The sequence below is a fragment of the Peromyscus californicus genome, unplaced genomic scaffold (genome assembly GCF_007827085.1).
Source record: "Peromyscus californicus insignis strain IS unplaced genomic scaffold, ASM782708v3 Scaffold_11__1_contigs__length_118956290, whole genome shotgun sequence".
NCBI classification, from domain to species: Eukaryota; Metazoa; Chordata; class Mammalia; order Rodentia; family Cricetidae; genus Peromyscus; species Peromyscus californicus.
In genome coordinates this window covers 105,889,921-105,917,815 of record NW_026294402.1, presented here as the reverse complement: position 1 = coordinate 105,917,815, position 27,895 = coordinate 105,889,921, and the positions used below count along the sequence as shown (strand labels likewise).

Sequence of the window (27,895 nt, the reverse complement as noted above, 5' to 3'; positions counted from 1 at the left end):
GTTGGTATATGTATATGTTTGTGCACATGTGCATGCTTGTGAGTATGCACATGTGCACAAGTGTATACATGTGTACACATGCCTATGGAAGCCAGAAGACATTCTCAGGTGTGGTTCCTCAGGCATAATTGCCTTGTTTTTGAGACAGGGTTGTGTCTTTTCATGGGTCAAAGGATGTCTCATTGTGACACTGCTCTGTTAGCAACCCTGTAGAGAGAGATTACTCATTTGATGATGAACGTAGTTAAGGGAACAGAAATACATGGCTGCATTTTTAAATTTGAAGAGCCAGTGTGGACATATTAAAATCCAAAGCTAAATGTTTCTCTCTAGTCGGACATAAAGGTAACGTACAGCAAGGTGTTGATGATGGAAGGCAGGAGAAACAGAACAAAGTCGGGCCAGGCCTTCACCAAATCTTTCTAGAATAAACCAGGACCACTACAGTGATCCAAATCACTCCCTCCTTGTTCTCTGAAGTTCCTAGTAGAAGCTCTCCCCCTTCAATCAAGCTTGTCACCGCACAGTGGAAATGGGAACACCTAACACCGAGTAATTGCTGGTGGTCTGATTCATACCAAGCAGCAGAGTATGAAAGCGGGCCGGAAAACCGAAGTCAGAGAAATGAAATATATAGATGAAGGAAAATATACCATCATTTATAATAATACCATTTCAGAGGCCAGCTCACAGCCAAGCAACTTCCCTTTGAAGATCTTGCTTACCTTCCCACACAGGCACAAATAGCAGGCTCTGAATTAAAATGAAAAGTCATTGCTTTCCAAGGCCAGCCTTTGAAAAAACAGCATGCTTTACCTGAGGGATTATTTTCAGAAACAAAGGGGGCTTTTCTGCCACTGTGTATAAACAAGTAATATGCCTTCATGGTGTGTGGTTGGTGTGTGTGTGTGTGTGTGTGTGTGTGTGTGTGTGTGTGTGTGTGTGTGTGCATGTGTGTGTACATGCGCGCATGCACATGGGAGGGTGCAGGCAGAAACAGACAGAGAGCAACTTCTGTCTTCAGGTATAACAGAGACAGGTTCTCTGTTAAATGGTGCTTCCTGAAGGGACTTTCCAGGTGACATCTTCCAAAAGACTTCTAGTTCTCTGCCCATTCAATGATTTACCCATTGCTTTTCCCCGAAGAACTATAGATCCTTGCATTTCTTTGTTATATCATCTAATTAATCCCAACTTCATCTCCACATATGTTAAGCAGTCCTGCCAAAATGAGAAGAGGTATTTGAGCCAAGCTGTGAAAGAATGGACTTTTCATTTTTAAAGCTAAATAATGCAGATAAAACTTGGCATTCCCTTTCAGCTTTTGAATACTCCTGCAATGTTGAAGAGTCTGCTCTCCTGAAGTCCCTCACACCAGCCACTACGTGCTGTGATTATGAGGGAATTTGTTCATTGGTTTATTGAATGCATTGTGCACGGGGCAAGACTTACAGCAGTAAACCAACACACACTGTCCTTGGTCTCAGTGAGTTCACCTTCCAGAGGGAAAGGAAGACAAAGCAAGCTTCCAAGTCAATGCTTGTTGCTAGTTATAATAAATGTTATAAAAGATAACCGCAGGGTGCTGTAAGAAAGAACCGTAGGAGGGCTGGGTCATGGCTCAGTGACTCAAGTGCATACCTAGAACATGTGAGACCCCAGGTTCATCTCCAGCATGAAGGAGGAGGGGGAGGGGGAGAGAAAGGAGAGGTTGGAGAACTGGAGGGGAGAGAAAGAGAAGCGTGAGAATAACAGGATGGAAGTGAGAGGGGAGAAGAGGGAAGAGAAAAGGATGGGAAGAGGAAGAGAGGAGAGGACAGTGGAAAAAGGGAAGGGGGGACAAAAGAGGAAGAGGGGGGATGGTAGGGAGATAAAAGGAAGAGGAAAAGAGAAGACAAATATTTGGACAGAGGAAGGGAAATGCTTGGTATAGATGACAGAGTCAAAGCATGAGGGGTCACTAGCCAAGTAAAGAGAGACAGAACAGCATTGCAGATACATAAAGCAGTACATGTAAGGACCCTAAGGGACTGAGGAGCTAATGCATCCAGAGAAATAAATGAAAGAAAGCCACATGGCTAACAGCTCATGGGCATAAGGGATTGCAAGCTTTCCTCAACTCATAATACACACACACACACACACACACACACACACACACCCATCATGGTGAGCAGATGAGAGTGGATAAGATGTTAGGACCAGCATGACTTAGTAAGGATCAAAAGAGAAGAGATGGACCACCTACATGAACAGTAAAGAACATGTATTTTGCTAACTTGAATTAAGACAAGGAAAGTATGAATGAGGCCGGGTGGTGGTAGTGCACACCTTTAATCCCAGCATTTGGGAAACAGAGCCAGTCGAATCTCTGTGGGTTCAAGGCCAGCCCGGTCTACAGAGCAAGATCTAGGACAGGCACCAAAACTACACAAAGAAACCCTGTCTTAAAAAACCAGTGTGGGTGGCTCAGATTTTCTAGCATCGTGAACATAAAACAGGAGAAACTGGAGTGGATAACTTAAGCAGAAAATGTGGGATGTGGGAAAAGATACATTATATCAAAAACTTCTACTTTTCAAGTTTCCTGGGGGGGGGGGAATCTCAGAGAAGAATTAACTGGCTAGCAGTATCGCTTTCTCTCAGTGATTCCAGACCAGCCCACAGGAAAGGGCAAGCTGTACCTAACCAAAGTTTGCTGTGTGCCCGACAGGAACACATGCTAAGCATGGACTGCGCTGTGGGGCCTGTAAGATGAGCATCCATCACAAGTGTGCAGACGGGCTGGCACCTCAGCGGTGCATGGGCAAGCTGGTAAGTGCTGCTGCCAGAGGGAGCCCTGGAACACTCTGCCCAGAGTCCCTAGGAGTCTGTCCCAGGGATGCCACACCCTATGAACCCCTTCTCAGGAGTTCTGAAGCATCCTCAGAAACGCTAGCCTGTCACCCAGCTTAACTGACCCAGTGAAGGAACAGAGATGTGCTGATCTCTGTGCCAAAGGCCTATACTGGAAAGGAGTCCAATCCTCAGAGAGGGCCAGGAGCTTAGCAGGTGGGACCTTCTCAGCTGTAGCGCTTCATTTCTCTCCACCTGGGACAATTCAGGTTTTCAGAGTGAAAATTCAACATTACAGGAACCCCCATCAGCCCCTGCAAACCAGGGTGTTTTACTTGGTTACTACTTAGTTACCAGGTGATTAATTAGCTGTTATTTGAGTGGGGGTGGAGAGAAGACTGAAGCTAAACCCCTGACCTGAGTGTCCCTGTGACAATCATGTTGGTCAAACTAAAGGAGATCTCACCATCTATGCACATTCGGCTCAGACCCAGGAGTGTGGCCGTCAGTCTCAATGCACCCCAGAACACACTTGAAGGCCATTGCAACCAGAGTGACCAAAGTATTACACCAAGAATGTCCACAATAGAGAATGAGCAACTGTCTTCAGAAACTATTAAGCCCAGCCCAGAAAGGAATGCTGCTGTCTTTCCTGACTCTAAGGAGTTCATGATGAGTAGGTACAGTAGCTTACCACCAGATGCAACACCACCGAAGACCTGCCTTCAGGGGAGGGAGCTGCCTCTAACCCAAGTCTCTGTAGTATTCAGACAAAGATGGGCACCACTTGCAAGAACATGTGTGAGGACTCATGGATGCTTGCAGGGTCCAGGTCACCAAGTTATATTCCAACCCTGGGATATATCAAATCTAGGTTCTTAGAAAGTGCATCTGGTGACTCTGGCTTGCAATGTCCTCTTCTTCTAAATCCTGTCACATGCTCCCATCTGTATGTCCCAGGGTAGTTCCCACAAGCCAAAGGAAAGACCACAAGTCAGAAACACGACAGAATCTAGAAAGCAAGGTTGATGGTTCTGAGTGACACTCTGAAAACATACGAGGGCCTTGGGCATGCCCTGACACCTACCTTCCCCTCTGTAGGCTTTTTATAGTTTGAAGCACCCATAGTAAGCTGTGGTAGAAAACTGTAAGATTTGTCCTGCATATAGTGGGGTTACAGAGCACAGCAAAAGAGGCATATATACCTGGAGTTTTCCTGTGTCCACCCAGCTCCTGCAGCCACTCAGACCCAAGTAAACACACAGAGACTTATATTACTTACAAACTGTATGACTGTGGCAGGCTTCTAGCTATCTAGTTCTTATATCTTAAATTAACCCATTTCTATCAATCTATACCTTGCCACATGGCTCGTGGCCTACCAGTATCTTTACATCTTACTTCTCATGGCAGCAGTGGCTGGCTGCGTCTCCTGACTCAGCCTTCCACTTCCCAGAATTCTCCTCTCTCATTATTCCTCCTATACTATACTTCCTGCCTGGCTACTGGCTAATCAGTGTTTTATTTATCAATCAATCAGAGCAACACATTCACAGCATATAGAAAGACATCCCCAGCAGGCATAGGCCAAGAGACTGGGAGCTTGCCTTCTAGATGGAACATTAGCTTGCTTACCTCCATCTATTCCTCTCTCCCCTGTCCCCTGTCAGTGGCAAAGTTTAACATTAACAGGCTGTGTCAGCACACTAAAGGGAGGCATCAGTGGGCTTTCTCTTTAGGACTCCTGCTTGGTTTTCTCCATCTCCTGATATTAAGCCCTTCTCCTTTTCATTCTCTCTCCAGCCAAAGGGATTTCGGCGTTACTACAGCTCCCCTTTGCTCATTCATGAACAGTTTGGATGCATTAAAGAAGTTATGCCCATTGGTGAGTTGGGACAGCGATGCACTGAAGTGGGATTTTAGCAGCAAAGTCAATGAGGACAGTGACCTCTAAGGGCTACAAAGCCAGTGGGGTAGCCTTGGCTACCTGTGTGGTGGTTTGCTCTTTAGCTCTACTTATTTTGCTGAAGAGGAAACATATTTTCATGATCTCCCTGATGGAGTTTAAAAATAGAAGAGTCTCAAAAGTAGACGCCATTCTTTCCAGACCTTCAGCAACAAGACAACACACTTGCCCAACCATCAGCATAAAAGGGCACACCCACTCAACCATCCGCATGGGGCATGGCATCCTGAAGCCCAGGTGCAGAGTCAGCTCCCATTTATCAACAGTGTCATTGAACTCTCTGCCATATGCTCTAAGATGGGGCCAATGGCCACTACTTTTCACAATTGTTTATATATTTATGTAATATATACAGAATAGTATATATAATATGTGGCAGTATATATGTAATATAATATATCAATGCTGAGTAGAAACTCAGCAAATGACACTGTTTATTGAAGTGCCCTCTCTAGATGTAGTGTGGATATCTTCTTTCATGTAATCCTTTAATTAGCTTTTATATATTGTTTTAGTTGGGTGGGTTACTTTTGTTTGTTTTTCTGTACCTGAAGCCTCTACACCTGTGGCTTTTTTAGTTGGATGGATTTTTAAACTAGATAGCTTTTCAGTAGAAATGTAATGTATCAGGGCTGGTTGTTTGAGAATACTTGTTCTCAAATTTTCTCTCTCAAGACTAGGTGTCTTAGTGATCAGAGCTTCTAATTGTAGGAAACAAACCAGTTCCTGGGAAGAACCATCAAAGGTTAGTGGGAAGAATAATAGAAGAAAACCAACCACTCGGGAAGACATCAGGGACAGAGTTCCAGTCAGACATGTCAGGTTCCCTGGGGGAACCAGAGCAGGATGATGTAGATGCTAGTCCTGGTTGGACTTGTTGGAGTTCCACCAGAGAGCAAGGGCATTTGATATGAGCCCTCATCCATTAGGAAAGAGTAAGCACACAGCCCCTGGTCAGATCCGCCTTCTTGGGTCAGCTGGGCTCTCTGAGATGGGTGTTTGTTTTCTTCTTTTGCAGCTTGTGGCAATAAGGTGGACCCCGTGTATGAGGCCCTCCGATTTGGCACTTCCCTGGCCCAGAGAACAAAGAAGGGCAGCTCAGGCAGTGGTTCTGACTCACCCCCCAGAACCTCGGTAACTGATGTCATCTTTGGTTCCATGAAGTGTCTGGGTGGGAAGGGGAGGAGCTGGCTGAGCTGGCTGAGAACTAGCAGGCAAGCATGAAGACCCGAGTTTGATTCCAAGAGCCCACATAAAAGCCAATGCAGCTTGTGCATCTGTAACCCCAGCACCAGGAAGGACACACAGCAGGTGCCTCAAACTCATTGGCTACCCAACCTCAACAAATTGTTGAGCTCAAAGCTTAATGTCAAACAGTTGTGCACTCCTATGTCCAGTAGTAGAGAGTAGGAATGTAAGTCAGGCAGAAAGCCTTCTGATGCCACACAATTTCTAAGAAGCCATCTTTAAATTCATTGAAAGCTGTCCTTCCGGGCAGCAGAGGCAGGCAGATCTGTGAGTTCGAGGCCAACCTGGGCTACAGAGTGAATTCCAGGACAGGCTCCAAAGCTACACAGAGAAACCCTGTCTTGAAAAAAACAAAAAAAAGAAAGAAAGAAAGCTGTCCTTCCACTGACTTCCAAGAGAAAAAAATCATAATCATGTTTCATTTGTCTATATGAATGAAACTCTCAAGAATAATAATGACGATTAAAAAAATGAAAAATAGCTTCCATGTTTTTTTCCCAGCTTATGCATAACATTGACACCATTTAGGTTTGTCTTCAACTAGGTGAGGGTGAATAGTAGTGGATAGTTTGCTAGCACTGTGGGGGCCACTAAAGAGGAAGGGGACAGGGCTCTGCACCCTTTGGTTCAATTGTTTCTAAAGACTAAACCAGTAGAGAAGAAAGCACTGGGCAGCATTTCTGAAAGACACACTTACATATCCCACTCTGTTTTATTAAGAACGAGAACTTAACAGCTGTGTCAGGGTTATTATACCGGCCATTTCATGTGAGCACTGAAGGATTTGATAGTAAAATGGAAGTGTCTGGCTCCAATAGACACTGCCTCGAGGCATTTAGAATATTACCTGTCACATTGTACATGCCTTTTAGTGTATGCTTATGTTCATGTGAGGGTATGCAAACGTATGTGCATGCATGTGGAGGCCAAAGGTCAGGGCAAGGTGTTTTCCTTTATCACTCTCTCACTTGCTACTCGCCCACCCCCCCACTTTGTTTTGACATGGAGTTTCTCAGTAACCCCGAAAATCACCAATTCAGCTAGTGAATTCAATTAAGCTCAAGGGATCTACTTGTCCCAGTGCCCCCCCCCAAACACTGGGGTTATAAGCACCTGTCCCTCATGCCTGGTTTGTACATAAGTGCTGGGGATCCAAACTCAGGTTCTCATGCTCCCACAGCAATCACTTTACCAACAGAGCCCTCCCCAGTCTCCTATAATTTGTGACATTAACTCATGACCTTCTGATAAGGATATCACTCTCATTTGAAGTTCAAATGGTGATGTTAATTCACCTACTGGAAGAACCATAGAAACAGTGCTAAATGTGATTTAAATAAAAACCATGCCAAAGTGTGTGAATGTTTACAGACAGTTGTATGCCCCTTAACATGTCAATTGATGATGGACCATTTATAACAGCTAAAAATTCACAAATATTATACAAATTCCTCTTTAGCTCCAGTACTGGCATTAAAGTTCTATACTCAATTGGACCATGATACATCATGTCTCACTGGCTTATTCTGTGCCGTCTCCTCTTTCCTCCAAGACATCAGAACTCGTGGAAGTTCCTGAAGAGGCTGATGGACCAGGAGATGGATCTGACCTCAGGACACGCAGCAACAGTGGTGAGTGGGAGACTACCCTGCAGAGACCTGAGCACACTGTCAGGGCCTGCAAGGGCTGTGTCCATTTCTTTTACACCCCTCTCATTTGCTGATGGCTCTGGAATATGACATGGGCAAGAGCCCGGTGTTCTTGAAGAAATGTGGGTGTCCATTTCAGACAGTTCCAATGCCCTGACTCCATTTCCCTCCACCCTGTCTCCTGTGTTCTCAGACCTACAGGGCTGGCCATTAAAAGGCTTGGGAGTTGTTTACAACCCTTTTGTGAATAAGGTTTTCCTCCACTGACCCAGATTAGATCTCAAAACCTGACATCTTGGACGTTACTTTGTGCCACATCTGAGATACCTGAATTAGGTGGACAGTGGTGCCAGTCAGAGACAGTGGGACAAATTCCAGTCCTTCTGGATTATTAAGACTCGAGAACCACTGTCAGGGATAGGAAGTGTCTCAGTAAGTGCTTGCCTTGAAAGCACAAGGACCTAAGATCAATGTCCAGAATCCACATTAAAAAAAAAAAAGTGGATGGTACCTGAGGAATGACAACAGAGATTGACCACATCAGCTTCCACAAACACTGACACACATGTCCATTCAAACCTGTACACCCATCTGTACCTGCATATATAAAAACATACATATGCATGTTCTCACCCCCCCCACACACACACACACGAACAAAAGAAAAGCAATATGGGGACTGGAGAGGTGGGTCCGTGGTGAGGAGAGCTGATTGCTCTATCAGAGTGGCAGAGTTTGGATTTCAGCACACACATAAGGCCGCTCCAAAAACTATAGCTCCAGTGCATCTGATGCCCTCTTCATGCCTCTATGGGCACCTGTGTACACACATTCACATGCATGCACACACACACACACACACACACACACACACACACACACACACACACTGCACTAGTAGGATTATCAGCTAGAAGGTTGCAGCAGAATAAAGGCAGGAAGTCCAGGCTCTCACACCTTGCTTTTAGTTACCTTGTGGGCCCAAGTGGTGAATCAGTGCTTGTTAGTGAAAGCACCTTTTAAGTGCAGTTCCAATACTGTGAATCCATAAGGCTGCCGTGATCTTTGAATAAAATAATGTAATGCCACCCACACACAATAAGCTAGGCTTCATCTCCAGCGTTAGGCTTCTCTAGAAATCTATAGCCCACAAGGCCCAGTCTTTGGAATATGGAACTAATATTGGCTGATAATAGGGTTCCTGGGTACTTCAAGATGGGTTTTGGATTCTTGTGTCTCCAAACAGACAGACACATATTTGCAATGGAACCAGAGATGGTTTGTTAAAGAGAAAGGATGGGGAAGCTGGCCAGAGCAGAGAGCTAGCTTAGGAGCTCAGTGGTGCCTCATACACAAAAGTCTAGGGCTTTGCAGGCTCCTCCGCACAGCATGGACCATCTTGCTCAAGCTCTGTTACATGGTTCTATCTACCACTCCATCCTTCAGGTGCCTCATTAGCATCTTAACTCTCTACCCAAGGGCATGGAGATTTTGTGCAGAGCCAAATGAATTTGAAACAGCATGCCTGCACCAGTGGCCAGTTCTAGTCATCCTTGGCCAGGGTTTTTCCAGCCTTTTTCTGTGTAAAGTGTTTACATTTTTGTTTTGGTTTGGTTTGGTTTTTAGTATGCAGATTTTGTATGGCTTCAGATAAGGCCTTCTGGACTTCATGCTCTAGCCTAGTTTCCAGCTTCAGAATGTGCTCCATAAAATTAGCAAACACACATGCTTTTTCTTGGTCTGTTCAGTCACTCACTCACCCACCCACCCACATGGACTCTCCCACATCTGTCTCTGCTCAGGAACTAGGAACACCACTCAACCAGTTGATTAGGCCAAAGATTTTTGTATTTGGTTCATCTCCCCCTTTCTTCACATACCTCCACATCTAACCCATCAGCAAATCTTACCTATAGGTCATCAGAACAGCCATCACATGCCTACCATTGGATTCTGTCTCAGCCATCCAGGTCTGACCCCATCAAAGCTAGCCTGTTATACTTGTCCATTTGATAGTAAAGACTTCCCTTAATGAGAGAGGTATTCCACCAGCTGCTCTTAACAGACTTATACACTGCGAAGAGCTGGACTTGGCAATTACCATTATGAAGTGTGATTACTAGTCATGAATTCTTCATAAGCTCCCCAAAACAGAGACATAATGCAGAGACTCCCACTCTACCCGCCCATGGACTAGCAGGCTCCATATCATTTGGGACCCTGTTAGGACAGAATTCCAGGCCAGCTAGACCTGCTGAGTTTGTATGTATGTATGATCTGTGATGTTTGAGAAGTTGATTAGAGCATTGGGTTTCTCTCACTCCTAACATATACACACATATTCACGTAGCACATTCCAAACAGATGGGAGTGAGGAACGAACACACTCAAAGACACGAAACTGACTGTTTTCCATCTATTCCATGTTAATGGGCAATTCACAGCCGTATTGAAAGAGATCTGTGGGACTGGCCATGGTACTGAAATCCAAATGCTCAGGAGGCAGAGACAGGACAACCACAAGTTCAAGGCCAGCCCAAACTACATGAGCAGCCCATCTCTATTTTTTTTAAAGTAAGGAATAAGGAAAAGAAATAAAAGCAAGTAATAGGAAGAGAAAGATCCATTTATATCAAGCTATAACTGCCAACAAGCTTTAGAGATTTCTGTACGAGCCCTTTGATCAGCAATAGCTTTCTTCACAATGCCTTAGCAGCTGGAGGGGATTAATTCTGCAGCCGTTTGCTCCACACTCTTTTGATTGATCCCAATCCCTCATCCATGCAGTCTCTGAGATAATGGAGAGAAAGCATGCTAATATGTTCTAGCTTCCTAAGGGTTCTCTTGATCCCGACAAGAAGGTGTGGCCTTTCAGCAGTTCTGCGGAACTGGTCACAACCAGTTCTGAATGGCATGTTTCATCGTGTCCAAAGAGCACACATAGTTCACATACATGTTATGTCTTCCAGTCAAATGTCATGCCAGATTTCTTGAGGAACGTCTCTGTCCAGCCTCCTCAGAAGAGGGCTCAGCTCATGCTAATGTCCTTAATGCTGAGACTGCATTCTCTCTCCCGAGTTGTCTTGGACAGGTCCGAGTCCTGGTTCAGTTCTCCTAGGTCTGTCATAGATATCGATGGAGAAAGGGTTGGCTTTCACCCTAGGCTTCATTGTTGAATACTTCACTCATAGCAAAGCAACATAAAAACTGAGAAGCAATAGGCAGCTGCCTGTTTTCTGCTCAAAATGCGAGATAACAGCCCTCCCAGCAGGCTTCCATAGCTGCATTTCACTCTGACATTATTGATCATGGTTTCCCTGAAATAGGAGCAGGGTGTAGGCAATACACATTCTTAGAAGTTTTCTTCCAAAAAGACCGAGCCAGTCACATCTACTTGAGGATGTCGCAAAACCCGAGGTTGCCTCAGTTTGCATTTGAATGAAGAACTTTTGCCCAGAAAGAAAAATAAGCAAACTTTGGTTTTGAACATTGACTTTTGTCTTTATCATATGTTGTTTCTAGATACCAAATGGTAAATTGTCACCAATGGGGAAGGGAAGAAGAGGAGATGGAGGAGGAACGGGAGAGAAGACAGAACAGAAGGGAGGGAGGGGAATAGGAAAGAAAGGGAGGGAGGCAGGGAGGGAAGGAAGGAGGGAGGGAGGGAGAGAGAACTTTACTTCTTGAATTTACAGTCTGAATCCATGTTCCCTGTGATAGCAAAGCAAATAAGAATTTTTGTTTTAAACTGTCAAATGAGATCAGGTCATAATTCGTGCACAGAGGCAAAGGTAACTCCTGTCTATGGAATTTAAATCAAGAACTCAAACAATCCCCACAATAAGCTTTCAACAAATATAATCTAACATCAAAATTCACCAAGCAAGAAAATGTGCCACTATCATTCTAGAAGTCCACTGTCCTTTTTTTTTCTTTTTCTTTTTCTTTTTTTATTTTGTTGTTTGTTTGTTTGTTTGTTTGTCTGTTCGAGACAGGGTTTCTCTGTGTAGTTTTGGTGCCTGTCCTGGATCTCACTCTGTAGACCAGGCTGGCCTTGAACTCACAGAGATCTGCCTGGCTCTGCCTCCCGAGTGCTGGGATTAAAGGCATGCGCCAGCACTGCCCGGGAAGTCCACTGTTCTATCCATTGAGCCACAGAGCCCACCTGAACATGTGCTGCTCTCAGGGAGAGGTAGCAGGATCAGTTAATTTAACATCAGAGCCTTGGAGGCATATATATATCAGAGTTATCAAACAATTATATAGTCATTTATGTTTATGATGCTAAATATAGTCTAGAAAATCTAACAAAAGAACAAGGGATGATAAAATATGAAAATTTGAAGAAAACTCTCTCTAAAGAGAGCTTCTAGAATACTGTAAAGTAGAAATATAATTGGTGAGTTGAATAAGGTATTAGACACAGTTAAAGAGAGAAATAGCATCTAGAAATACAGAGCCAATAAAAATAGTGAATACCCTGGGCAACAAAGACATGGAATCTAAGATTAAGCATGTTGTGAAAAGAGAGTGGATAATTCCAATGCACATCCAACTGACACTCTAGAAGCGCACACACAGAGATGGGAATAAGAGAACATTCTGGCTGAGAACTTAACAGAATGAATTGAAGACATCTTTCCTCAGTGCCACATTTAGGTATCTCTGTGACACAACAGAACTGCCAAGACAGCAAACTACTGATGGGTCTGAAAGGCCGGTCACACACAGAGGAAATGAAATGGTACAGAGAGCGTCGTACACATAACAGCTGATGCTAACAGTAAAACGGCATGGAAGGAAGGAAGGAAGGAAGGAAGGAAGGAAGGAAGGAAGGAAGGAAGGAAGGAAAGACTCTTAACCTGGAATCATCATTAAAGAGATCACAGTGTCATAGTTTAGGTTTTTATTGTTGTGAAGAGACAGCATGACCACAGCAACTCTAATAAATTGGGGTGGCTCGCTTACAGTTTCAGAGGTTCAGTCCACTATCATCATGGCAGAGAGCATGGCAGCATGCAAGCAGACATGGTGTTGGAGCTGAGAGTCCTACATCTTGACTCAGAGGCAACAGGAAGTCGACTGACTGTCACACTGAATGAAGCTTGAGAAAAAAGACCTCAAAGCCCGCCCCCACAGTGACACACTTCCTCCAACAAGACCACGCCCACTCCAACAAGGCCACACCTCCTAATAGTGCCCTTCCCTTTCAAAGGCCATTTTCTTTGAAACCACCACACAGAGCAAGCACTCGGACAAGAAAGAATGAACAGTAAAGAGAGTGATGGGGCCAGTGATGGGATCTGTGAGCAGAAGCACTTGCCATTGAAGCCTGGCAACCTCAGCTCGATCCCCACATCCCACTGTGGATAAGGAAAGTTGTCCTCTGACCTGCATGCGCCTGCCACCTTCATACATCATCTACACATGTAATAATAAATAAATGAGAAAAAAGAAAGTGACAAATATACAGTTAATCTAGGATACCTTAAAAAAAAAGCAAAAGTGCTTTGAAACATTGTTAATAAAATATCTAAAGTGCCAATCTATAAATAGACAATTGGTATTCAGTGATTCTCAAATTGTTTGCAGGAAGCTTAAAAATATTTCCCTTTAGATCTTATTAAAATGTGCTTCATTGAAGATCCAAGACAACTACACAAGGGATAGTAAAATAGAGCAAACTTTCCAAACCACAAAAACGAGCCAACCAATCAAAGAGAAAGCACTTGGAACTCTGAGGCTATCCTCCAGACTACACACACACATCAGCGCGCGCGCACACACACACACACACACACACACACACACACATGCATACACATACAAAACACATACATAAATATGCATGCACACACACAACATCCACACACGAACACACACCATACACACACACAACACACACACAAAATACACACATGCACACACACACACACAAACATACACCATACACACCCCAAACACACACATATGAGCATGTATATACACATGTCAATAAAAAGTCAGAAAACAAAATATGATACTTTCATCCAGAAACAACGTGAAGATGGTAATAATAAAGATAAGAGCAGATATCATTAACTTGCTAAGACAGGACAATAAATCCTGAGTGGATATTAAAGAGAATAAAATTTATAAGTTCTAACAATTTTTAAGATGGAAGAGAGTAGGGGATCAAGATGCTATAACTAAAAGAAGAACATGGCACACTGGAGAGAAAAGACTCATGACCAAATTCTCTCCAAAAAGCTTGAAAACTTCTAAATGAGCTCATACCAAAATCACCAGTGACTGCAGCCCAATTGCATGAGGGATGCAAGTAGAAATTGCGAGTTGTTTCTAATCCTTATAGAAACCAAATCAATATTTAAATTTTTGCATGGCAAAGCTACCAAGCCTGGACAGCTTCATAGGTAAATTCGACCAAACAATTAAGGAACAGAGAATTTTCACATTACATAAACTCTTTCCGAGAAACGACAGCCCAGCAAGCAGGGAGAGCAGGCGCATTCTCTAACTTGGTTTACGAGGTTATTACAATACTGACTTCAAAACCAAACAAGGCTGGAGAAGGGAAAATTGCTGGCCGCTCTCTCTTGAATATGGATGCAAAAGTCTGAAGTAAAAGTCTCATGAGCTGAAGCCAGTGAAGTACTTTTAAAGGGTACTGCATGACAGCTACATTGGAATTAGACCAAGAACTCAAATTTGTGTCCATAATTTAGTAGTGTAACCTGGCATAGTATCATTCAAAAGAAAAAGAACATGGGAGTCACAGGCCTGCAAAGTGGGAAATGAAAAAGGAAGTCCTTTTTTCCACAAAAAAAAATACTTTAAAGCAGCAAAATTAACAGTTGTACAGTATACCTGGTCGTACAGTATACACAGTAATGCAGTATACACGTTGTGCAGGTTACCTGGTTGTGCAGTGTACATGGTTATGCAGTATACATGTTGTACAGTATACACACTTGCGCAGTATACACGTTGTGCAGTATACCTGGTTGTGCAGTATACACACTTGTGCAATATACACGTTGTGCAGTATACCTGGTTGTGCAGTGTACACGGTTATGCAGTATACATGTTGCACAGTATACAAATTGTACAGTATAAATGTTGCACAGTATACACATTGTGCAGTATACACGTTGTGCAGTATAAATGTTGCACGGTATACACACTTGTGCAGTATATACATTGTGCCATATAAATGTTGCACAGTATACACATTGTGCAGTATACACATTGTGCAGTATAAATGTTGCACAGTATACACACTTGCACAATATACCTGTTGTGCAGTATAAATGTTGCACAGTATACACATTTGCCCAGTATACACATTGTGCAGTATAAATGTTGCACAGTATACACACTTGCGCAGTATACACGTTGTGCAGTATACATGTTGCACAGTATACACACTTGCGCAGTATACACGTTGTGTAGTATACATGTTGTACAGTATACACACTTGTGCAGTATACACATTGTGCCATATAAATGTTGCACAGTATACACACTTGCACAGTATACACGTTGTGCAGTATACATGTTGCAAAGTATACACAATTGTGCAGTATACACATTGTACAGGATACATGTTGTACAGTATACACACTTGCGCAGTATACACATTGTGCAGTATAAATGTTGCACAGTATACACACTTGCGCGGTATACATGTTGTGCAGTATAAATGTTGTACAGTATACACACTTGTGCAGTATACACATTGTGCCATATAAATGTTGCACAGTATACACACTTGCACAGTATACACATTGTGCAGTATACATGTTGCACAGTATACACACTTGCGCAGTATACACGTTGTGTAGTATACATGTTGTACAGTATACACACTTGTGCAGTATATACATTGTGCCATATAAATGTTGCACAGTATACACACTTGCACAGTATACACATTGTGCAGTATAAATGTTGCACAGTATACACACTTGCACAATATACCTGTTGTGCAGTATAAATGTTGCACAGTATGCACATTTGCACAGTATACACATTGTGCAGTATAAATGTTGCACAGTATACACACTTGCGCAGTATACACGTTGTGCAGTATACATGTTGCACAGTATATGCACTTGCACAGTATACACATTGTGCAGTATAAATGTTGCACAGTATACACACTTGCACAGTATACACATTGTGCAGTATAAATGTTGCACAGTATACACACTTGCACAATATACACATTGTACAGTATAAATGTTGCACAGTATACACATTGTGCAGTATACACATTGTGCAGTATAAATGTTGAACAGTATACACACTTGCACAGTATACACATTGCGCAGTATACAGGTTGTGCAGTATACATGTTACACAGTATACACGTTGTGCAGTATACACATTGTGCAGTGTTCCTGGTTGTGCAGCATACACATTTGTTCAGTATACAGACAGCTGCCTTACTTTTCTCCTCTTTGCTGCAAATCAGTTTCAGAAACAATTTGGGGAGGGAGGCGTACTGCTCTTGCAGAGGACCTGAGTTCAGTTTCCAGCACCCACCCAAATCTGATCACTAGCACCCATGTGGGGTGGCTCACAACCACCTATAACTCCAGATCCAGGGGATCTGACACTTTCTTCTGGTCTCCACAGGCAGTTGCACTCATGTGTGCATGCATACACAAAACACACACACACACACACACACACACACACACACACAATTAACTGAAAATTAAAATCTTGGAAGAAGAAGAAATGGCTTGAGGAAATTGTATTTCAAACTTCCTCTGCTCCCGGTTATATTCTGCTTTTGATTGCAGATCTGAAAAAGTTAAGGTCGCTTCAAATGATTTTCTCAACAGTTTACAGGAATAATACACATTTTGAACTAGAAGACCCGATGGATATTCAATAAAAAGCTAAATAATATGAAATTTAAAAACTGTACAATCATTCCAAACTGGACAACATTGTAGACTCCCCTGATAGGATTCTCTTCTTTGAACCATCTTTGCATGTTTCCATTCACTTATTTACTACTCCTCTGGGAAGAATGTAGTTTTATACTTACAGAATCAAATGCTTACACCAGGATTTGAGGAGATGATGTAACACCAGAAAAAGGTGTTGCTGGTCTCTGCCCTGTTTCAATGGGTTAAAAAACAAGTTAAGTGACCAAATGTTTCAGGCAAACTGGAAAGAGACCACTTTCCAGGACTTGGGGCTGCTGCACCATTGGTAGTACATGGGCATCTTGGGCATCCTTGTTCTGATGAAACTGTAAACTCTAGAACTATAAACTGAATACCCTGGAGAGTTAAGACTCCTTAGTACTTCTGCAGGAACCCTTGTTTTGAATGTGTTTTTAAACATAGAATTCCTCAGTCTATGTTAACAGTAGAGATGCTGGTGAGATGTTCAATGGGTAAAGGAGCTTGCCTCCAAGTCTGATGACCTGTGTTCAATCCCCAGGCCCTACATAGCAGAAGGAGAGAACTGATTCTTACTAGTGGTCCTCTGATCTCCAAAGGCACACTGTAGTGTGCAACACACACATACACACACACACACACACACACACACACACACACACAAAATGTTATTTTTATAAAACTAAATGAATGAATAGATAGTAGAATCAGGACACCAATGAACCAAATCATATGGATTCCTGTGGTATGTACCATCGTGTGCTGATATCTTCTTGCTATTGTAAAGGAAAAGAATGAAGAATAAATATGTTATTCTAAAATGCTAAGCCATCACAATGGAAGAATAATTTACAGACCAAACCAACTGCATAAATTGGAACCTTCTGCCTCAATTTATCTAAGGAAGATCTGTCTAGTGAGAATGACGAGATGGTCATGGTCACTGGACCAGATCTGGCAAGTAAAGCTCACTAGGTTTCTGTGAAGAACTCTGGGCAAGTGTGCATCTGGGCAAGTGTACATCTGGACAAGTGTGCATCTGGACAGTGAGAACTATAGGCAAGTGTGCATCTAGGCAAGTGTGCATCTGAATAGTGAGAACTCTGGGCAAGTGTACATCTGGATGGTGAGAACTGTAGACAAGTGTGTATCTGGATGGTGAGAACTCTGGGCAAGTGTGCATCTGGACAATGAGAACTCTGGGCAAGTGTGCATCTGGACAGTGAGAACTCTGGTCAAGTGTGCATCTGGACAGTGGGAACTCTGGGCAAATGTGCATCTGGACAGTGAGAACTGTCCATCTTGAGAAGTTTCATTATAAAAGGCAATGCCTTCAAGCTGATGCCCCAGCACACATGGAAGAGGATTACACAGTCCAAAAATAAGTTCACAGAAGATCCGGCCCATGGCCTCAGTACATTGGAAGTAAGCGATCAGGGGAATGTTCTGAAGTTTAAAGCTAATGCTTTAATCTTCAAAACAGACAATAGACAGCACTAAGCGCATCACAATATTGAGTCTAAAGATTCTGATGTTTAAGAAAGGTTATTCAAAGGAACAGAACTGTCTTCTCAAGTGATTCCACACAGTGAACATGCCTCTGCTTCTGATAGAACATGCCAAAGGAAACCTAGTTTAGAACACACAGTTGGCCAGTGATGGCAGGGGTGTATCACTGAGTACACACAGACTGTGGTGTGCCAACTGGGGTTAGAAGGATGCTGCATGAGGAGGCAGGGGAAACATCTTGAAAGAAGAATGAAGGTAGGGAAGTAAAGACAGGGATGGGCAGGAAGCAGCCAATGATAAGCTCCAGTTCAGGGAATAATCAAAACTGTGTCCATCATGCATGTCCCCAAACATGGCTACCAGCCACACAAAACGCCTGTGCTCTCTTTCCTCCTTCAGTGTTTACATATCCAGAAAATGGCACCGATGACTTCAGAGACCAAGTAAAGACCATAAACCACCAGGTATGTAGAAATCACAGAACACAGATCAGGTGAGAGTTCCTGGATCAAACTGCCAATCATCACCCAAGTGAATCACAAAATCCATGAGGGGGACCATAGTTTCATGTCCATTTTTTTTAATTATTTGGAGAAAAATGTAACATGTCTAACAATAAGTGCCAGTGAAGCATGATGTGATGTCATATAATAACACAGAACAGAAGAAGCACAGCATATAAAAGGTGAAAATGAACATTGTATTTATGACATGCACAATTGTCTGTCATATGTTACTCTAAGTTAAGACAATGTGTTAATCACCAAATCATATTATGACTACATTGTATGCTATTGTATGCAAGCATGTATTGTTATATTAGATATATCCATTCATATATACACATATAATTACAATATATTCAAGTTTTAAATTATAGTGGAGTGAAAGGCCTGTGAGATGGCTGGGTTGGTAAAGGTGCTTGCTACCAAGCCTGCTGATCTGCGTTCAGTTCCTGAAACCCACATGGTGGGAGGAGAGGACCAATTCTCTAAGTTGTCCTCTGACCTCCACATGTATACTTTGGAGTACACAGGTTACGCACACAAATAAATAAATGTAAAAAATTAATAGTAAAGTATAAATAAATAAATGTAAAAAATTAATGGCAGGGTTCAAAAGGCTGCAATATAGTTTTGTACAAGTCTTATGTTTTATATTCATAAGTAGAATATATTTACTATATTATATAATATACTCAAGAGTATTATGCAATTGTATGTATGTAATATATCATTTTAGCTTGCATATTATAAAATGTAAATGCACCTATAGTATTACAATTTTTGGTCAGTGATAATAGCTAATATTTATATGACATGACTCCTTTATAGTCTAATAAATTGAGGACTATAGTAAAATCTATCTAACAGGTTTGTGGTGAAGTCAAGTTATGTTAATACAAATAATAAAATACCAGACAGCCAGTAAGCTATCAAAGTTGGCAGCTTTTATTATCATATTTGCAAGATTTCCAAGTCAGTAGATTGTGGTTCTGTGACATAGGCTACCAGTCCCATGCCCAAATCTATGCGTTTTCCTCACCACAAATGGACTGATTGCCACATGAATGTACAGGGGCTCTTTGATGTACAACTTTCAACCAACTGATAAAAAGTCAGTGCTGGGGGTCCAGAGAGATGGCTCTGTGGCTGAAAGCACCTCTTACTTGTCCTAGTTAGGATTGTTATTTCTGTGATAAAACTCCATGGTTTGCTCAATCTGCTTTCTTATAGAACCCAGAACCATTTGTCCAGGGGTAGCCCATCCACAATGGGCTAGGACTTCCCCTGTCAATCACTAGTGAGTAAATATCCTACAGGCTTGCCTACAGCCTGATCTTATGGAGGCATTTCTGAATTGAGGCTACCTCTTCTCCAATGACTCTAGCTTGTATCAAGTTGACATGAAACTAGCTAGCACAACTCACTCCTTGTCAATTTAACACAAATACATCACCATTAAGCCACACTCTTTCCTTTTTTATTCACCCCCGGGCGGTGGTGGCGCACGCCTTTAATCCTAGCACTCGGGAGGCAGAGCCAGGCGGATCTCTGTGAGTTCGAGGCCAGCCTGGTCTCCAAAGCGAGTTCCAGGAAAGGCGCAAAGCTACACAGAGAAACCCTGTCTCGAAAAACCAAAAAAAAAAAAAAAAAAAAAAAAGATCTCACATTAAAAACATAAATAACTTTAAAAGTCCCACAGGCTTTACAAATTCAAACACATTAAAAGTTCATTCCCTTTAAAATATTCAGTCTCTGAAATTCACAAAGAATCAATAAAAAGTTTTAAAAGCTCAGTCTCTTTAAAAATCTAAAATATCTTTTAAATGTTCAAAATCTCTTCTGTGGGCTCCTATAAAAATCAAAATTAAGCTAAATACTGTTTTACTTCAAGAGGGAAGAACCAGGGCACAGTCACAATCTGAATAAAACAAAACCAAACCCCAACAGTGTAAATAACTCAGCGTCCAACATCTGGGATTCACTAATGATCTTTTGGACTCCTCCAAAGGGCTTGGGTCACTTCTCTGGCTCCTCCCTCTGCAGCCCACATACCTTGTCTCCTAGGCTCAGGCCGGCTGCACTGCATACCTGTCGGCCATCCCATGGTAATGGCATCTCCAAAATGCTGGGGTCTCTTGTGCAACTTGGCTGCACTTTCACCAATAGCCTCTCTCCTGGGCTCTCTTCAGGGACTTCAACCCTGCCATAATGCCAAGCCTCAGCTGCTCTCCATGATCCCTTCACAGCTTCAAACCCAGCACCACCTGCGTGATTCTTATGCTACCAAGTTCAACTGCCAGCACCTTGGCAGCCTCTGGAACACAGCGTGTATGTGCTGACTCTGAATCTTTCCAGAAGATTTCGCTTCAGTGATGCTGGTCTCTTCTTAAACACCACAAATTTCTCAGCTCCAGCTAACCAGCATCAATTGTCCCAGTAAAACAAAGGTTTTATGTCAGTGGTCTTGGTATCTTGTTAATCCCAGCTGATTCTTCAGCCCCAGCTAACAAGAACCACAGATTCTTAACTCAAAATAGCAAATGGCCCTGATAGTCATGAAAGGGCTCCTTCATACTTGCCTCTGAAACTTCACAAGCCAGGCCGCCATTGTCTGCAGCGCTCTCAACATTCTTATCTTCCAAGCTCCCACAGAACAGCTCACCAAGCTTTGAACACTCAATGGTCTTTCCAGTCCAAAGTTTGAAATTCCTCCCACAGTCCTCCGAAAAACACATGGTCAGGTCTGTCACAATACCTCAGTATCCTGGTACCAATTCTGTCCCAGTTAGGGTTCCTGTTGCTATGATAAAACACCATGACCAAAGCAACTTGGAGAGGAAAGGGTTGATTTGACTTACTGTGCTTCCACATTACTGTTCATCATGGAAGGAAGTCAGGACAGGAACTCAGAGGGGCCGGAACCTGGAGGCAGGAGCTGATGCAGAGGCTATGGAGGGATGCTGCTTACAGGCTTGCTTCTCATGGCTTGCTTAGCCTACTTTCTTGTAGAACCCAGGACCACTTGCCCAGGGATAGCACCACCCATAGTGGGTTGGGTCCTCCCACATCAATCACTAATCAAGAAAATGCTCTACAGCCGGATCTTAAAGAGGCATTTTCTCAATTGAGGCTCCTTCTTCTCCAATGGCTCTAGCTTGTGTCAAGTTAACATAAAAATTACCCTCACATCATACTTCCAGAAGACCCAAGTTCAGTTCCCAGCATCCATATGAGGTGTCTCACAACCATCTGTAACTCTACCTCCAGAGGATCTGATGCCCCCTTCTGGCCTCCACAGGAACCGCATATATGTGGTGCACATACATCCACTTAGGCACACACACATACAGTTAAATAAACAAATGAATAAATCTTTTTATAAAAGTCTATTTGGGGAAGCAAAATTTATTTTGAACCTGTTAATATGTCTCTCTTTTTTTCAGAGAAAAAGTTCTCACTTGGGAGAGGAGATGGCTCTGGTAGTTGAAGTTCTTACCTCACAGTCCTGGGGACCAGGGCTCAGATTCCTATCACCCCATAAAAGCCAGGCAGGCATGGAGGCTCACTTGTAATTCCAGCCTCAGAAGATAGAAACAGGGACTCTGCAGAGCAAGCTGATGGGAGAAACTTGCTCTATCTGCAAGCCCTGGGTTTGACTGGGAGACCCTGCCCCAATGGATAGGGAGAAGAGTGATTAGGATGAGTTCTAACGGAAGCCTGCACCCATACATGTGAGCCCCACATATGCATCACACACACACACACACACACACACACACACACACACACACACACACACACACACACACACACACTTGAAATGGAAAAAAAATAGAAAGAAAATATTCCTATTTCTGACATTTTTCATGAAGAACTATGTCAAAGAAAAAAATCACCTGAAGAAAATGACTATTTCTGACACATTCCAAGCATTTCAAATAACTTGTAGTGGAGTATAACTCCAAAATTCAAAGTCAGCTAAGGAGCTTGGTGTGGTGGTACACACCTTTAATCCCAGCACTAGAGAGGCTGGGGCAGGTAGGTCTCTATGAGTTCAGGGCCAGCCTGGTCTACATGAGTTCCACAACAGCCGGGGCTATGAAGAGAGACTCTGTCTCAATCAATCAATCAATAGCAAGCTAAGGTTGTGAGAGAAGCTGTAGTGACAGCCATTGGCTTTGACTCCTGAGAGCTCCACGTGGACACTCGATGGCAGTCACGTCTCCTGTCCATTTCCTTTCCTTCCTCTCTCAATGTTGCTCCATCTTTTTTATCTTCTCTGGCAGGGACCTCTTTCCAAAGACCCATTACAGATGAACACCTACGTTGCCTTGTACAGATTTGTACCCCAAGAGAATGAAGACTTGGAAATGAGGTAAAAAAAAAAGTTTTTAAAATTAAATGAATTAAAGACAATTTTAAAGTAGTGCTTTTCTATGTAAAAAGGAAAAAAGTGGGGACAGTGAGGTGACCCAGCAAGTAAGAGCAAGCCTTCTGACCTGAGTTCAAGCCCCAGAATCTGTGATAAAAGGAAAGAACTAACTCCCAAGGGTAGTCCTCTGACCTCCACATGCATACTGTGGCACGCACACATGCACATATATACTACACACACATATGTGCACACATACATGCACATATACATACTCACATACATATGCACACATACTCACGTATGCACACATAAACACACTACCACCACTAACAACAATAATAGCATTAATAATCCCATGGGAATCATTAGAAAAGTGACTCATAACTGATGTCTTTAGGCATCCATTCATCTGCAGGACTAGCATGTGAGCTACGTGGTGGTTTCTGTCCCAACCGTCTCATTCATTTGGTCTATGGGGAAGCCACAGAGAGTGCATCTATAACTAGTCTGAAGGTGGTGCGGATGCTGGCCTGGAAGAAAATATTTATTTGCAAAAGCATTTCTTTGGTTCATGGCTCATAGGATGTGAGAGTTTCCATGAAGGTTAAGCATTGAATGTACTTGACATTCAGTGGCGTCTAATAGGTAATCGAAAGGTTTATGTAATTCCAGGTCAGCATTGATGGAGGAATCGTACTACAACTGTCAGGGCCAATCTCCTGCCTCAGGTCAGCTTTGCTTGAGTCTGCCTCCATGGAACGCTTGGGCCTTCTTAGAGCAGTGTCAGGGTCTGCATCCCGGCTTCTCCTTTCTGTTCAGACGATGGCACTCGGTACCGCTATGGGTGAAGATTGGAGTCTGAAGGGCATTCTCTGGTATTCCCAGGGGCTTGTGCCACCACACAATAAATTGGCAGGAACACGTAGTGGCAGAGAGAATATGTTGCAGAAGGAAAAAACAAACAAACAAATCACTACTTTCAAGGAAGTAATGAAGCAGAGCTGAGGGAGGAGGATCCACAGAACCTGTGCCTGGCAGATTGTCACCTTTTACGGGGCGTGCTTTCACTTTTTCAGTTTCTGTGTGTATGCTCATGTCAGCCTTGGTACGAAGGTCTTCCAGTCTGGTTTCTTTGTGTGGATTTTGACTTTATTCTCCACCCTACACCGATACCACAATGGTTCTGAGTTTTCTCCTTCACTTGGTAAACTTGACAGGATGAACTCATTCTCCAGGGTGTGAGCGTTGCCTGATTTGTCCTAGAACGCTGGGAGAAGATAGGGCATTTTCAGGTGGTCTCTGTTTCATCAGAGACAGTCCAAACCCCTGGGTCACGGCCTCTCTAGCCTCGTGACTGCTGTGGGACCTTCAGGAGATGGCCCACAGTGGACTATCTGCTGATGGAGACGAGAGTGGTGATTGTGCCGTACACTGAGTTCCTGGAGATTGCCGCTCGGGTGTGTAGAGCTTACAGTGGGGTACTGGAGAGGACTCAGTTGGCAAAGTGCTCACATTGCAAGCGCAAGGACCTAAGTTCAATCCCCAGAACCTGCTTAGAGGAAGAAGAGGAGGAGGAGGAGGCGATGTGGTGCCACAGGCTTGTAGCCCCAGAGCTTGGGAGGCAGAAATGGATGGACCTCTGGGACTCCATGGCCAGCCAGCTTTATCTACTCAGAAAGTTCCAGGCCAGTGAGAGGCTCTACCTCAAAAATCAAGGTGGATAGTTCCTCAGGAACAATACACAAAATTGTCCTCTGGCCTCTGCAACATACCCATGCACACACATGGGTACCTACAGACACATGTACACACACCAATAAATTTAAGATGAAAGAACTCCCTATTGTGCTGACCCCAAAGCTTTGTTAGGCTAGTATTCTGAATTTTCCTGATTTTTAACAGCAATTGCAGAGCAATACTGAATGTTACCAGGGACATTGAAGAGTGTCTGCCTTTGTGCTGGCTGTTGTAATTCTGTGTGTTTATTTTTTGTTGGTTGCAGGCCATTAAAAGCCAAGATGTCTGGTCACGACTCCAACATTTACAATCTGCTTGCAGGCAAGCAGAGCTATTCATTCCCAGGAATGAAATGACTGCATTTTATAGGCTGCAAGATCGAAACAATAAATCATACTTACTTTTATTTATTTATTTACTTAACTTTTTTTTTAAACCAAGGCATTGTAGGTTCCCATTTTTAAAAGCCAGGAGCTTGCTTAGCATATTGAAGGTAATACTGAGAGGACTGGGTGTAATTCCTTGAATGAGTTGGGATTTTGTAAATTATCTTTTCCTCCTCAAACCATAAGGGGAAAAATCAATTTGATAAGATATTATTCTTATCTGTCTGCATACCTACCCCGGGCAGCATTCTGGGTACCTTCCTTGGGAAAGAAAGCAAAGAAGTAACATATGAGGAATTTTGGGGGACAAAAAAAGGTCCAGATTTCCAAGTCAGCCATCAAAAGTCAGAGCAGATGAGTCATGGCTTCAGCAAATGCCTTAGAGATCGACCTGGTAACAGGAAAGCTTTATCTCTGAGACCGGTGGTGCAGGCCCCTCCGTGTTCCTCCATGTTAACTTACCTTCCTCCTGCAATTCCTGGATCAGGGCATCTCCCTGTCACTGCCTCCCCAAAGCTCTGTCCCTATGGAGAATGAAGTCTGTGTTCCCTGGCCTCTAGCCAGCCTGGGAGGCTTCCCTGACCCTCATGTCCAGAATGTACTCAATATTCGTTCTCTACTTACTGGTCTAAAACCTAGTACAGCCATCCCCTCGAGTGTGCGCCAGACTGTTGTCAGGATGCTGCCTGGTCTCTGTGTTCCCACTCTGTGACCCCTACTGTGCACCATGGCTGGAGCATGGATGATGGTCAAGGTCACAGCGTCATTTTCATAGGTGAATCTAAACCGATGAGTCATGTGGAAGGGTTCCCTCCCCCCACCTCCCTGCTCTCATCCAACAACAGAGCAGAAAGTCCAACTATGAACTTCAGCTCCCTCATATGAGAAATAAGGACAATCAAGTCTGGGCTTCTAGGATGAGGTGATTACAAAAGGTGATAGTATCCAATACACTGTCGAAGCCTTACCATTTTAATTCCAGTGTATTCCAGTTATGTATTGTTGTATTTTGTTTGTATTGTTCTATTTTTGTTGTTGCTGTTTTAAGACCATGCCTTACTCTGTGGCCCAGGCTGGCCTCAAAATCAGAGTCTTCCTGCCTTGGCCCATGGGTGCTGGGATTACAGGCATGTGCCACTGTAGCCGACTCCAACGAGCTTCAAAGGTAGATTCTTTATCTTCAGAATGGAGAGAAGGAGGGAGAGGGAGAGGGGGAGGAAAGAGGAAGGAGGGAGAGGGGGAGGAAGGAGGAAGGAGGGAGAGGGGGAGGAAGGAGGGAGAGGGGGAAGGCAGTCAGGGACAGACAGCATGAATTCACTGAATGATTAAGAATGTGAAGTGTAGCACCACTTGGCCTGGGTTTAAGCCCTAGGCAAGTCACCCATACAGTTAAATGACGCCACATGTCCGGAGAAGCAACACAAGCTGTCTGAGTCTTTACCCCTGAATGTGTAGAAGGTGCCTCGTGGCACCCAGGTTAGCTTCAAAGCCCAGGTGACCTCCGTTGTCTCTGCATTTAAAACATTACTTGTGGAGACTCAAAACTTGTGCAGCCTCATTCCTGCTGGATTCTGTTTTATTTCCAGTTCTATTTTCCCTTCACAAAAGAACCACAGCCCCATTTGACAGGGGATCTTTCCCTTCTGTAATCTATGTCATTCTATTGATGCTGCATCTCACACACACACACACACACACACACACACACACACACACACACACACACACATAGACACACACTGCACACATACATAGACACACACACATAGACACACACTGCACACATACATACACACACACACATAGACATACACTGCACACATACACACACACACACACACACACACACACACACACACACACACACACCTGTCCACCTCTTGACTCTCTTCATTTTCTTAGACCCACCTCAGCATCCCTTGGTAGTGGGGCATCCTCTCCTAGTGACTCTGGATTATTTCTTTCAGAGAATTTTCCTCAGCTTGTATTCCTACAATTCGGGAGTTGTTTAGTTCTATCTGCTTCCCCTGTAAACTCCCTGGGGAAACTCGACCTTCAGCACTCACAGTGTAACCAGCCCCAGTGTCTCTACAGCTGGAAGGATAAGAAGTTTGCCAAAAAAAAAAAAAAAAAAAAGGCTTCATTTCTTCTTATTCACACAGGGCGCCCTTTGTTCTTAATCAGTAGAAATAACCTGGATGACTTTGCCAGGTTGTTCTTTCCCGAATCACCAGGAGATGGAGATGACTGACACAAAGTATTTAGAAAGTCAGAAGTAAAAGATGGAGACTAAATGAAAGAATGAAAGGTTCAAATACATATTCCAGTGACCAGGTAGTGTCTACTTTAAAGAATCCACTTGGACGTTCCGCATCTAAGTCATTTTCATTTTTATTAGTTCTCTTCAAACAGATTTATATGATAATGGCCATTTTTCTTCAGGTGGAGAAAAGAAATGGCAGGTTTGTGATGGAGACAGGCTTAGGAGCCAAGACAGGAGAAGAAGGAATTGCTTTTTCAATATTATTAAATTCTAAGGAAGATATAAATTAATGACTGTGCATGACAGAATGCCTAAACAGAGAGAGAGTTTCAGAGAAAAACACATCTCTTTAACACCAAATAAGGATTTAGAATTGTGAATTACCAGGCTCCTGGAAACATCAAGTCTCTGACATTCGTGGGTGAGTCTGAATGAGAGCAAGCAAGCATGTGTCTTGTTAGTTAGCTAGTATCTGAATGAAAGCAAGCAAGCATGAGTCT

General features: G+C 43.2%; 1 protein-coding gene across 3 annotated transcripts in view; it reads left to right on the top strand.

Moving 5' to 3' along the window:
* Positions 1-27,895, top strand: part of Stac (SH3 and cysteine rich domain) — a 127,972-nt gene that overhangs the window by 81,922 nt on the left and 18,155 nt on the right. For all 3 annotated transcript variants that reach the window (XM_052722409.1, XM_052722400.1, XM_052722418.1), the window contains 6 exons: positions 2,714-2,814; positions 4,639-4,720; positions 5,820-5,935; positions 7,602-7,680; positions 18,528-18,592; positions 22,921-23,009. In XM_052722409.1, coding sequence (XP_052578369.1) covers positions 2,714-2,814; positions 4,639-4,720; positions 5,820-5,935; positions 7,602-7,680; positions 18,528-18,592; positions 22,921-23,009 — 532 coding nt within the window. The remainder of the gene's footprint in view (positions 1-2,713; positions 2,815-4,638; positions 4,721-5,819; positions 5,936-7,601; positions 7,681-18,527; positions 18,593-22,920; positions 23,010-27,895) is intronic.